Source organism: Phalaenopsis equestris, unplaced genomic scaffold, assembly GCF_001263595.1.
Source record: "Phalaenopsis equestris unplaced genomic scaffold, ASM126359v1 Scaffold000840, whole genome shotgun sequence".
Lineage (NCBI taxonomy): Eukaryota > Viridiplantae > Streptophyta > Magnoliopsida > Asparagales > Orchidaceae > Phalaenopsis > Phalaenopsis equestris.
In genome coordinates, this window is record NW_018165280.1 from 3,292,262 (window position 1) to 3,304,736 (window position 12,475).

General features: G+C 33.9%; 1 protein-coding gene across 1 annotated transcript in view; it reads left to right on the plus strand.

Moving 5' to 3' along the window:
- The first annotated feature begins 2,993 nt into the window (after positions 1–2,993).
- LOC110031653 (crossover junction endonuclease EME1B) overlaps positions 2,994–12,475 on the plus strand; it is a 45,259-nt gene continuing 35,777 nt past the window's right edge. The window contains exons 1-6 of the mRNA XM_020734978.1: positions 2,994–3,420; positions 4,796–5,059; positions 5,150–5,226; positions 8,536–8,712; positions 8,928–9,081; positions 9,157–9,266. Coding sequence (XP_020590637.1) covers positions 3,123–3,420; positions 4,796–5,059; positions 5,150–5,226; positions 8,536–8,712; positions 8,928–9,081; positions 9,157–9,266 — 1,080 coding nt within the window. The 5' untranslated portion in view covers positions 2,994–3,122. The remainder of the gene's footprint in view (positions 3,421–4,795; positions 5,060–5,149; positions 5,227–8,535; positions 8,713–8,927; positions 9,082–9,156; positions 9,267–12,475) is intronic.

Genomic DNA, 12,475 nt, shown 5'->3' on the forward strand with positions numbered 1-12,475 from the left:
TTCTCTTTCCCACTTCTTAACTGAATGGCTTTCACCTTCATTTTATTGGTCTTTAGGATTCACTTATATGTTACTAGGTAATGTCCCGTTTGTTTGATTGCTTGAGGAATTAAATATTTATCTTGGTTGGTTCTCGATAATTTTTTAAAATACAACCTAACTTTATAAAGGATTCCTCATTTGTAACATAATCTCTTCCAACGATAATTTTTTTTCTTAAATTATATATGAGAAGTGAATTGTGGTGGGTAGGTTAGTCTATGGTTTCCACCATTCTGGTTATTCCAATTACCTACAGGATTATGTTTGTTGCTACCTCGCTACTGAGTTTCTACACATTGGTAGTTATTATTCTTGTTAAATTTTGCTTGCTCTTTTCAGCATGGGTTGTAGATGCTGGGATACAAGTTTATGTAGATGTTGGTTATGTCATTCGTATAATCTACATGCATAACACTAGAATTAACTAGTTATTCATAAGCATTTTCCTTTATTACTGCTAATCTCGGTGCAAAATTCAGACCTAAATTATCTAACTTTTTGAATATTATAACTACTTGTGAAGTTAGGATTGTTAACAAATATGTGTCGTGCACACTAGCCACCTTCCTAAAGTTGACTATATCATAATGCCATTGAAAATTATTAATATTCATCTTCTCAATCAATGAATAAGCTTCCTCAAATGGCTTTAACATGAGAGACCCCTAACCGCAACATCTAATATCAACCTCAACAATCCCACCAACATATTGTAAAAGGTTTGAAAGATCAGTCAGTCAAGTAGGGCATACTATATGCATCTTTTAAACAATTCCTTGAGTATATCTCAATCTTCATAAATAGATTCTCCCTCTAATTGGGTAAATGATTTGATATCATTCTTAAATTTGATAATCTTAGGTGAAGAGAAATATTTAACTAGGTATTTTTGGGTTAAGCTGTTCCAATTGGTGATTGATCCTGGTGCTAATGAGTTTAGTGATATTTTAGTTTTATCCCTGATTGAGAAAGGGACTAGTCCTAGTGTAACAGTGTCGTTGGAAACACTATTACCTAAATGTGACACATAATTCAAAGAAACTAGCCAAGTGAAGGTTAGAGTTTTACGTGGGTGATCCCCCAATTTTATTGTTTTATACCATTTGGATGATAACTAGTTTAAGTTTAAAATATGCAACTTTCACGACAAGGTTGTTAATAAAATGAACTTCCTCTGCCGACGGGTTGACAAATGTCATAAGTGGTCTAAACATGATATTCTCTTGGGGTAAGTTCGTCATATCTATAACTTTATTTTTAATTCTTTCAAGTTTTCTAATATTTTTATTGTTCTTTAAAGTTCAGGGACATACGGTACTAGTTCCAAAATTTCAATCCTACACATACATAATAAGGACAATCTAATGCGTAGCCCTAAACTAACAAATATAACAAATCACAAGAAATAAACTACTGCGAACAAGAAGCTAAGTAGTTATACATGCTAAAATTATCAAGGAAACACAATACACAGTTTTACAATCACTAAAATGTAGTAAAGTAAGAACACTAAATAAACACGGGAAACAAGAAGCATGAAACACGATATAATTTTGGATTTTCTAAATTCAAATCTATAACTTAACGGTTCAACTAAAATATTAATCGAAATATAAATTTAATGTCGTTCCCAAACAACAGCTCCAAAAACTTGATGCGAACAAAATACTACGAAGCATTGGTTATCCACATAAGAAAACATGTTGATCAAATATTATATTGATGTGAGTCAGTGCATCGATTCCATGAGAGCTTATTAATTTCTAATTCTGGAAAAGTCTTAGACTACTGATTAATAGTCCAGATTGAAGTGTTTAAAATTTGATGATTTTTAAAAGTTACTAATCCTAATTTTTTGTAAGAGTAAAACCAAGGTGAAAATAGTGAGAAAGCTATGATGTTCCCTATAAATGGTAAAATTATCGCATGAATTAGTTTTTAGGAATCTAAGTTTAACAATGTGATAAAATTTATGGGTGACAATCATGAATAAAACTCCTCTTTATCCCCTTCCACTTGTCTAATAAAGTTTGGAAATCAAACATGTTTAGTTTCTTAAATCAAATGATTATCCCAAGATTCCATATTTTTCTACACGATTACACAAAACTAGAAGCAATATATGTATTCTCCCAAGTCAATGTAAGTTAACCTAATTTATTTCAGTAGCATGCTCTCAAGCAACTAGATCATAAAATATTTTAAATTAACCATTAGCCAAATTGAATGTGATTTAAGTACAAAATGTTGGTTTATCACATCTATATAGTTTCAATTGAATCACATTATGTGCATTAAATACTGAATTTCTAAATTATCAATCCAAATGAGAAAGAAGAATACACTCACCACTGTTGCTTTGAAATAATAAAATAAACATTTTATTCATGAAAGAAAATCAAATAAGAAAGTAATAAAGACCATTCCATCGGACGCCCCGATATATTCTCTCAATCTGACAACGTCTTGTGGATATTTTAGTGATTTAACGATGTTAAAATCCAGTAATTTTGGGTTTATTGGATTCGTTTCATCCATACATTTGATTTTATTATAAGCTTCGGAGATTTAAAATACATTTGACATTCCAATTAAACACCAAAAATTTCTAAAAAAGACTTATCGGCTTTATACAAAGCTGATTTGATTTGGATTGAGTTAACTTCAAATCAATTTGATTAGAAGTTTGATGAAATTGAATTTCTTTATAATTTTTAATTTTAATACACACACACATCAATTTAAGCATAATATTTAAAATTTAGGCGTTAGATAGCTAAATGCAAAATTTTAGCGTAAATCCTCCTTTTCTGAAAGAAAATTATTACATACGAACATCATTCATTTTTACACACGGTGTCTGATTTACACCGTTCATCAAACTAAATTTTTTTTAAAAAATTTGAAATAAGGCCAAACATCGTACATCTTGATGGGTTACGGTAATTTTTCCGTGTTAACTTCTGGTTTTGGAAACACGAGCCGGCTTGCATGGAGTGTCCTGAGAAATTGTTCAACATCTCAAATCGTGTAATTTTTAATTGCCCTACTTGAATCCTGAAATCCCCGTTCCCTTGGAGATGGGCCGTTCCCAACCGTTATTTGCCGTGAACATACCTTCCGACGAGGAAGACGACGCCCTCTGCTCCTTCTCACATCCACTTCCTCCGGCGAAGAGGAAGTCGCCGGAGAATTTGTATGGCGGGGGCAGAGGATCCGCTCCGACCTTTCTGATTATTGATGATGACCCAACCCCTCAGAAGGGTAATGCTGTTTGCACGCCCTCCGTCGTCGCTGAAACTCCGTTATCATTCGGCTCCGATGCGTCCATCGTCAAGTGCTCTCTCTCTCGGGCAAGTTCTCGGGAGAAGTTCGCTGGTAGATGCTCTAACCCTAGGGTTGCTGTTCTTAGCATAGAAAAGAAAATGCAGGTTTTGTGGCTGTTTTTATGTTATATTTTTTATTTTATTGGTAAGTTTGCAATAAAATTGTTCAGTTTTGGGCCTAAAGAGTTTAGAGAGGTCGTACAAGTTGCTCCTTTTCGTGTAGCTTACCAACTAGCAAAATTGTATGTCTTGAATTAGGTTACAAGTATTTAGTATTTGTCATATTGAAAAAGCCAAATGGGTTTTGGATCATGACAACCATTTGGAGAAAGTTCTCCGTGCATCATTAATTTTTTCTCCAGAAACTGCTTTCATAGTTCTCATTGCTTCTGAAAATTCTTGTAATATAGGCCTCTAAGCTTTCGGTTGGCCAACTGGATTTTTTTCCACTTTTTTGCTTTTTAATTTGGCATGTGTTGTTCTTATATTGCCTTGTAACAACTTTTATTTGGCAATAGTATTTGTTTTTCTGCATTGCAACCTTACTAACTTTTTAGAAATCCATTAACTAAGTCTAGTTTAGCATCACTTTTGATTTCTGTTCTTGTTTTAGTTTTTTACATTTGTTTTGAAAACATGTTTGGTTTGTATTTGTTTTTATTTCTTATTTTTGAAAACAAATCGCTTTGTTTTTAAAAAAACTCAAATACCTAAAACATGTTTTGAGTCTTTTTACAAATAACTACCACAACCAACCATGCTTTAATTAAAGTAAAAAAAAAAAACATAAAAAATTTAAATAAAAATAAAAAAATAGAAAATAAAAAACAAAAGTGATCTCAAACGTGGCTTAAGTATTTAATCCAGTGCATGCATTAGGTGTAATTATAATGGTTATTGCCTTGCTCCAATGGTGTTTGGCACACATAAATCACATCTACTTGAACTAATGTTTAATGTATTTTCCTCAGAATTTCTGTAAGCTTTTCTTACGCCATACTATCATTTGAAACTTTGTAGCGTAAATCCTTGTGTGTTGACCTGCACAGGGTTCTAACATAGCCTTATAACAGAGCATTTTGCTATGTTTGCCTTATTGGGCTGACATTTTTTATGATACCGAACAAATATATTACAAGCTTCACATGCACACTCAAGTACGCTAGGCCTGTAACCACATTGTTGTGTGCCAAAGTTCCAACTACTTGGCTAAGGTAGGCTGTGCTTGGTTTAACACTTTGTGTGCTGCTTCCTTTTCTGGTGTATTCCATTTTATTAATTAAAAAAGCATATATGCAATGCGAAGGATGCTATTTCTCACATATGTTTCTTTTTTGGGCTTAGGTTTTAGATTGACCTTTTCCATAGATATTATGATGATATTATTGCGGTTTATAGTCATAACTTTTTTAATGATTTTTATATAGGAATATCTAGTTTGATATGCCTAGAGTCAGATAATGAGTCTGAGGGTGGTTCCAATAGAGGAAATTTGAAGAAATCCAGGCATTTGATCGAATGTTTTGGAAGGGAAGCTTACCTCTCCAGGTCTCCTAGTTTGGGAAATCCTAGATTGGATTCAGCTGCTGGAAATGAACTTGATGGACTATTACTGAAAAATGTAACATGTGAAGTTGACTTGGAAGCAGTTACTAGAGTTGCTAAACTTGATTCATCTGATAAATATGCTGGTATGGATCTTAAAAGGCTTGTCTATAGCAATTGATGGTTTTAATGAAGAGTTCCCTGTGTTCAGTAATGGGTTAAGTTTAATGTTTTAGGCGTATCTGCTTTCATCAAGATTTCAGGAGATAATCTTCCTCGTGATGATTGCCTGGCAGAGGATTTTGTTGCCCAGGTATCTTGACCATTCTAAAGCTGTATTTACACAGCAAGACATTTCATTGTCACAAATAATTTCTAAAATTTTTATTTATCTCATAATTTCTTTTTGATACTGTACATGAACTAATCCTTTCAGTTTTCATATTAAAAAGTTTTTTTTTAGTGAACCTTATTGTTTTGTTAGTTTTCTTTCTTATTTTGTGCATTTCCTATACGGTTCACCAAATTGAATGTCTCTTATGAATCTTCATGAAGGTAGTATGGAAAATGATGTAACAGTTTTGAATAGCATGTGTGGCTCACTTATTAAATATTCATTTTTGAGGAAAACTTTGTTCTATGATTCATTGAGGTTTAGATAATATTTTATTTACATTTTCTCATTGGATGGCTATGTTGACTAGTTACCATCGATACTACACTATTTTTCATATTTGAGAGCATCAAACAATTTTAGCTACAAGCAACGAATTAGGGAGGTGAAAAAAAAGAACCATTAACTTTTGGTTTGTTTGGCATCTTTTTTGTTTTATTTTAAAAAATTTAGGCAAGCATATTTGGCTATTCTTTTATAAATATTTTTGTTTTTAGAAACAAATCAACACCTAAAATACCTTTAGCTTTTCTTTTTAATTTTTAAACATGAACTCCCAATTATATAATCGATGAATCATGCCGGTAAGACTAGAACCATTGCCGACTAACTGTGGACCTACTGTTGGCTAATCCGATGCAATTCGTTGGCCAACCCAGCGCTGAAGTCGAGGATGTTTCTATCTGATTCACGAAAGCCTTTGACCACAACACACACTATCATGCTTTTCTAAAGCACAAAATAAATTGACTTATGAGTTCATTAAATGATAAAAGTAACATATACATACATAGAAAGTGATGCCAAATAGGTTGATAGCCTCTTGAGTGATGAGCTGCTCAATATTGGGAAAATCAGGCCAACTATAGAGATAATAAAGCTTGGGCGTGGAGTTAGGTCTTTCCTGACCACATTGGGATTTTATATATTGTTGAAATTGTAAGGAGAGCAATTTTTTTATTTCAAAAATAAGTATACATGTATACTAGGACATGAAAGGACGAAGTGGATCGATTTGGCACCCAAACACATCGAACATTTCTGTCTTCTTTACTATACCCAAGAAGTAAAAAAGAATAAAAAATAGAAGCTGTCATCAGGAGTTATACCAGATTCTATTATTCCCAATAGACATCATACCAAAGCAAGATGATTGTGACATTGAATTTCGTGGTATGTGAATTCAAAACCCGTACATTCCAAAGACAGAGAAAAATGAAAATCTAAGCTTTACCTCAAGTAGGGTTATTGATGACAATCATTCTTAGCTTGAACAGAATGATTTCAAGATTGGAACATTAGAAAGGCTTAGAATATTTGTAGTTTGTAGAAGTGTATATAAACTCCATGATTTCTTTTTCAATTTTTCTTTGATGAAGTATTAACTTATCTCCTCATGCTTTGTTCTTTCATGGTGAATTTGATTATTTGCAATACTAGCAGTAGCCTTATTATCTTAGAATAATTTTATGGGGTTTTCTTTTATTTGTTGAATTGTTAGCTCTTTGAGAAACCTTATTAGCTATATACCTTTACATACACCATGAGACATAGCTTTGAACTCTGCATTTGAACTGTTTCTTACTGCTCCTGCTCCACCAAGTAACTTTGTTTCCTTACTCAAATTAGAACACCATATGGTTGTTGGTCTGTTACTAATCTGGTCCCATGTACATCAATAATTCTTCAATATCTCTTTTTAAGGTTTTCAAAAAGAAAAAAAGAAGAAGAAAAACCTGGTGATGGTGGAACATGAGAGTGGCCAGCCAAGCCTAGCTGTTCATCAAGTTTTAATACTGGCTAAATTCTAGGCGCTGTTAATGAATGATAATAAAATCTTGTATGAATTTTTCTTCTATAAATTTGAAGACTTTGTCTTGTTAACCGTGTTTATGCTTGGTTTGCTTCACAGGAAAAACTAAACTAGCAAATTATTAGTCACAAATGAGCTATCTGTAAGGCTGAGCTGATCAATGATGTGTTTTATCCACTATGTAATTTGAAGTTCTGGTTGCTTGCTTCACGAACAAGTGTAGCTTTAATAAAAAAAAATATCTAGTGGAGCTCAAATCAATTATCAAGCAAAATATTTGTTTTTCTCTAACATTGAGCTTATTAATTTATTGTACAGAATAGATTTAATCTACTACAGAGCATCTAGTTGAATACATTTGTGCATTGATTAATGGATATCTCAACCAATGGATGCATATATGTAAAAGTTGAGTTATTACCAAGTTGAATATGATCGAGCTAGGCCTTGTTTTGTTGAGCTTTCCAATCTTAAAAAATTGTAGACTATACTTATATTTATGTATGCCAACATAATTGAGCTATCCCGAGCCAAAAATTATGAAGCGAATCCTTGCCTTTTTTTTAATTAATTAAATGAGTTTATAAACTATGTTACCGCTTGGTTCATTGGTTTGTTTGAGGTTTATCTGGAACTATTTGCTAGGTTGAGCGCGGCTGTACTCATATGCTGTGCCAGATTATTATGTTGTCACTACTTATTCCTTGAGATCCTGCTGGATAATTCTTATCACTAACCTTCTTAATGAAAATAATTTATTTTAATAAATAGATAAATGCTTTTCTTAAATGTCTCTATGATATTCATGTGAAGTATAGATTTCCTTGAGAGCGAAGTTGAATAGATTTGAAACAACTATTGAACAAGGGTAACTGGTCATTATAAATGATGCTTTTGATTTTTTATTTTAAAATCATAATTGGGAGTAATATATGCAATATTCTATGTGGCTATTTTTTTTGGAGGATATTTTGAAAATAATATTTAAGAAATGCTAGCTAGCTCATTACCATTATAATTAACAAGTTGAAATTAATATAGGAAATAAATTAACTTTCTGAATCTCCTGGAAAAAGTTATAATTCAGGTTTTACAGGAGCACGAATGGTTTGCAATCATAATATGTTTTGCTAAAATCAGATGGCAACCCTATCCTTTACTCTTTGCAAATCATGTTTGTAATTTTCATTTGGCATTTATAAACGAGATTATTGTTTTCACTTATATTAATAGAATTTGTCGAGCGTTTTGTTCAGGCTATTTATTGTAGAATACATTTGATGGCAACTCACTAACTCTAAACTGGTTTGTTGAGGTTTAAAAGTTTTGGTTATTATATTTTTCATTTATGTGCTATTAGCTCATTGCTTTAATAATCAAGTTAATGAAGTTGTGAATTTATACATATTATGCAGGCAAAAGATGATAATGAGGATGATCGTAAGAGTGATTTGAGGCTATCACCAAGTCCTGTAAAAAAGAAGGGAAAGCAGAGAGCGCTTCATGCTGATAAGATTGAGGCAGCTGCTAGAAGGAAACAATTGAAGGAAGCAAAAGCACTTTTAATAGAAGAAAGGAAACAAAAGAGGCAGGTTGGTATTAACATAAAATTTTGTATTGGTATGATTATTTGGTTACAGAGATAGGATCTAAGTGTAACTTTTAGGCTTTGCCAGTTTTGATATAGAGCACATGGCTTAAATTGTGGAAATAGTCATTATTACTGATGGTAACCTCTTGGACCAAGCTTGCCTTTTTAGGCTTATTCTTTGGATTTCGTGAGGAGAAATTTCTTTTCAAAATGTAGGAAGAGAAGCTGCAAAAGGAGGCTTTGAAAGCAGATGCTGCTGAATTGAAGAAGCTGGAGAAGGAAAAGCAAAAATGGGAGAAGGGAAAGCTTGCTTTGAAATCTATTATAGCTGAGATTGATGCTAAATTTCTTGAAAATGGATCAATTGGAGGTATTCCAGTTTTTCTAACTATAATTTTTTTTGTAATTTGCATTATGACGAAGTAGTTTTTTTTATGGAATTTAGGGCATCTTCTTACCAGATTTGCTGAAAGAGGTCTCTCTTATCGTGTAACCTCAAATCCTATTGAAAAATCAATCCTGTGGAAAATTACTGTACCTGAACAAATTGCGCAGGTACTAGAGTGACGAGAACCCTTTTGTGAGCTTTTTGTCAAATGCTTTAAAATTTATCATTCTTTAATGCGTTGTACTTTTAGTAATATTTTCCTTGTCTGTTTGTTTAATTATCTATTGTTTTTATGGAATTCACACAGTGCTGTTTGTTGGGCTACTGTCACCATCATCTGTGCCCTTATTGAATCTTAAAATCTGGATTAACTTGGCTTATATCTTGAGAAGATATACACTTTCAGTTCAATACACATGATTTTGTTCTTTAGATTTGCCATTCCAATCTCCATGAGGCTTGTTACTTTTTCTTTGCTCTCTTTTTGTCTGGTAGTTAATGGAACCAAGATTAATGATCACTATATAAGAGTTCTGTTGTTAAAAAATAAAAGAGGAGGTTGTTGTGAGAAAAACCATATCTTGTAAAGATTTTCATTTTGATGCCTGTTTCCCTGGAATTTCATGGTCAAATTTCCATCCAGTTTAATTGTTTGTAGAATATATGGAGGAATTGAGAAGAATAATTTCTACTCCCTTATTCTTCTGTATTGATGTGCATGCTTGATCATGCTTTATTTTTTTGGAATTTGATATATTGGAAGATATTTTTATTATATCAATTGAATGTGCCAACTTTCTCTTTTGCTAGCCTTCAAAGAATTTATATTTGATAATTGTTGAATCTTTTTAGGACGTAGGGTTCCATATTGTTCGTGAGTTTGTACAAATTGGTAAAGACCTTGTTGTTAGGAAGAAGGCATGGGAGAAGATGATGAATGTGTTGCTAGTGCTAGTGTTTGTCATTGTCTATTCGCTTCTGATTTCCTGGCAGCCAGGAATAAGCTTAGAGGGAGAGAGACAAAAAAAGAAGGAGAAGAGTCCATTTCCGAGGTCCCAAAAGTAGATCCTCTGAAAGTCACTTTGACCACTTTTTATATCTGAGATAAAAGAAATATAAAATTATATTTTGTACGGTAGTACGCCTATCCGCGGTGTCTTGGTGAAAAAATAATGATGCGAGTGTCAAATGATGCCATAAGCAAGGATTGACACATGTCGTAAGTAATGATGTCTTCCCCGATGACTGGTTCGCCCTGGGTGAGACCAATCATTTTGGCAGGTGGGTTTAGCTCAACCGCTTGCGAACTTTTAAAGGTGTACTCCCTTCGGGACCTATAAAAAGGCGTTTCATGGGAACCAAGAGTTCCTTTTTTTAAGAAGAGTGATTCCTTGCTGCAATTTTTGAAATTGCGGAACTATGACCACTTGCGATGAATAAGGCTAACGTTGAAGGGATGAAGATCTCTAGGTCTCACCTTTAGGCTAAACTTTATCAACAGAGATGGAAGGAACTTAGGTCTATAGAGGAGGAATTACGAAAGAAGACCAAACATTTCGGGGAATGGAATGTCTAGAGGAAGGTAAGTCTTGCAATCTTCTCGCAAAGGTCGTGAAGATGTTGGATCTGCCTGTGGGCATAGTGGAGAAGGCTGTCTGGGGTACTGAGGTGACATCGCCTCTTGAGATTTGTCTGTCGGGAAAATTTCTCTTGACTTCAACGATCTAGTAAAAGGTCCATTCTTCAAATTGTTCAGAAGGAAGAGAGAAACTAACAATGTGGTTCCCGCTGAATCTGACTCGGGTGGCGAGTATGTATCACCTTTGGAAACTGAGTTTTCTAAACTTATAAGAGCTTGCATGACTTCTCGTATTTGGTTGAAGTGCAAATATATTCGTTGATCAACTGGTTTCTCTAGGGTCTGTCTTTGGGGAGTCTCCTTCAACCGAAGCGTTCCTTTCAGAGGTCTCCCCAAAGAGGGTGAAAACTTGGACCGAGCCAACGTTGGGTCTTTTCCCAAGGTAATGCACTATTTTTTTGTTTGATTGAAGCTTCTTTTCTCGTTGAATATGCTCTTTTATTGCTTTCAAAGAATAATGGCGAGTAGAATGTTGGGGACTTGAAACAGGATGATGGAAATTTTGAGCCCTTATAGGAGTCAGTTGTGCTGGCTACCGACAAAACCTTGGAGGGGTGTTGACCTCACTTTTGGTTGAGGTCTAGAAATTTCTTTAGTAGCCTAGGTCTAGCCATAGGACTTTCCTACTGACTAGTCTTAGAAAACTAGAAAAGGTACCTTCATTATTAGAAATTCAAAATTCTTCTCTTTACTCAACTTAAAGTTCCACATATTGGTCCTAACCTCTAGCACTTAGTAGGTAAGATCATTATGAGGGAACTCAAGGAGAGTTCCTATAGGACTACTTGGCCTTAGGATTGACCCTGGGTGTTGATTTGGAGCTAAGGTACACCATACCCTCATCATACTTTCACTATACCCTCACCATACCCTCACAATACCCTGGCTAAGACCAATATATGGGGACCCAAAATGGAGATTTCATTGGTCCATGACTCATTCAAGATGGTTCTCTACCCAATTGCACTTGAAATGCCCAACTTGGCCTTTTGCCCCTAGGCACCTCCAAATTACCTAACTGCCCTTGGGACCCAAATTTGGCCAAAATTCTAAAATTTTGCCAAAATACCCAAAACTGATCAAAACTCATTCCAAACACTTTGAATGCATTCAAATTTGCTAAAACTGACAAAAATTTTCAAAAATGACCAAATTACCAAAAATGATCTCAATGGCCCAAAAATTCAAAAATTCCAAAAATTTCCAAAAATCTCAATAAATCCAAAATATTCTCAATTTCATTTTGTTCAACTATACCATGGTCCAATTTGGTCAATTTGACCATCTTTGACCAAAACCCCCAATTTGGTCCTTAAAGGCTTAATTTAGGTCTAAAACCAAAACCCATCAAAATCTATCCAAATTGACCTTCAAATCAACTTCAAAACAATTTTCATCCTTCATGAAAGTTGTTCATCATGATGTTTTACACCAAACACAACAATCAATTGGGACTTAGCCCATGGCTAGCCCAAGTTTTACCCAAACTTAGCCCTACATGCTTAAAATGTGTCAAAAATAAAAAATCCACCAAATTGATTAACCAATTGACCTCAAAATGACTTTCACCCTTCATGAAAGTTGTTCCTCATGATCTCCTACACCAAATTCCATATTTAATTGGGCCAATTGGCATGCCTAACCTAGCCCAAACACAAGATTTGATCATGAACACCATTTTGGACTTATGACCAAATCCAAACCAATTGAGCTTGGTATGGTCAAATGAGCTCTACC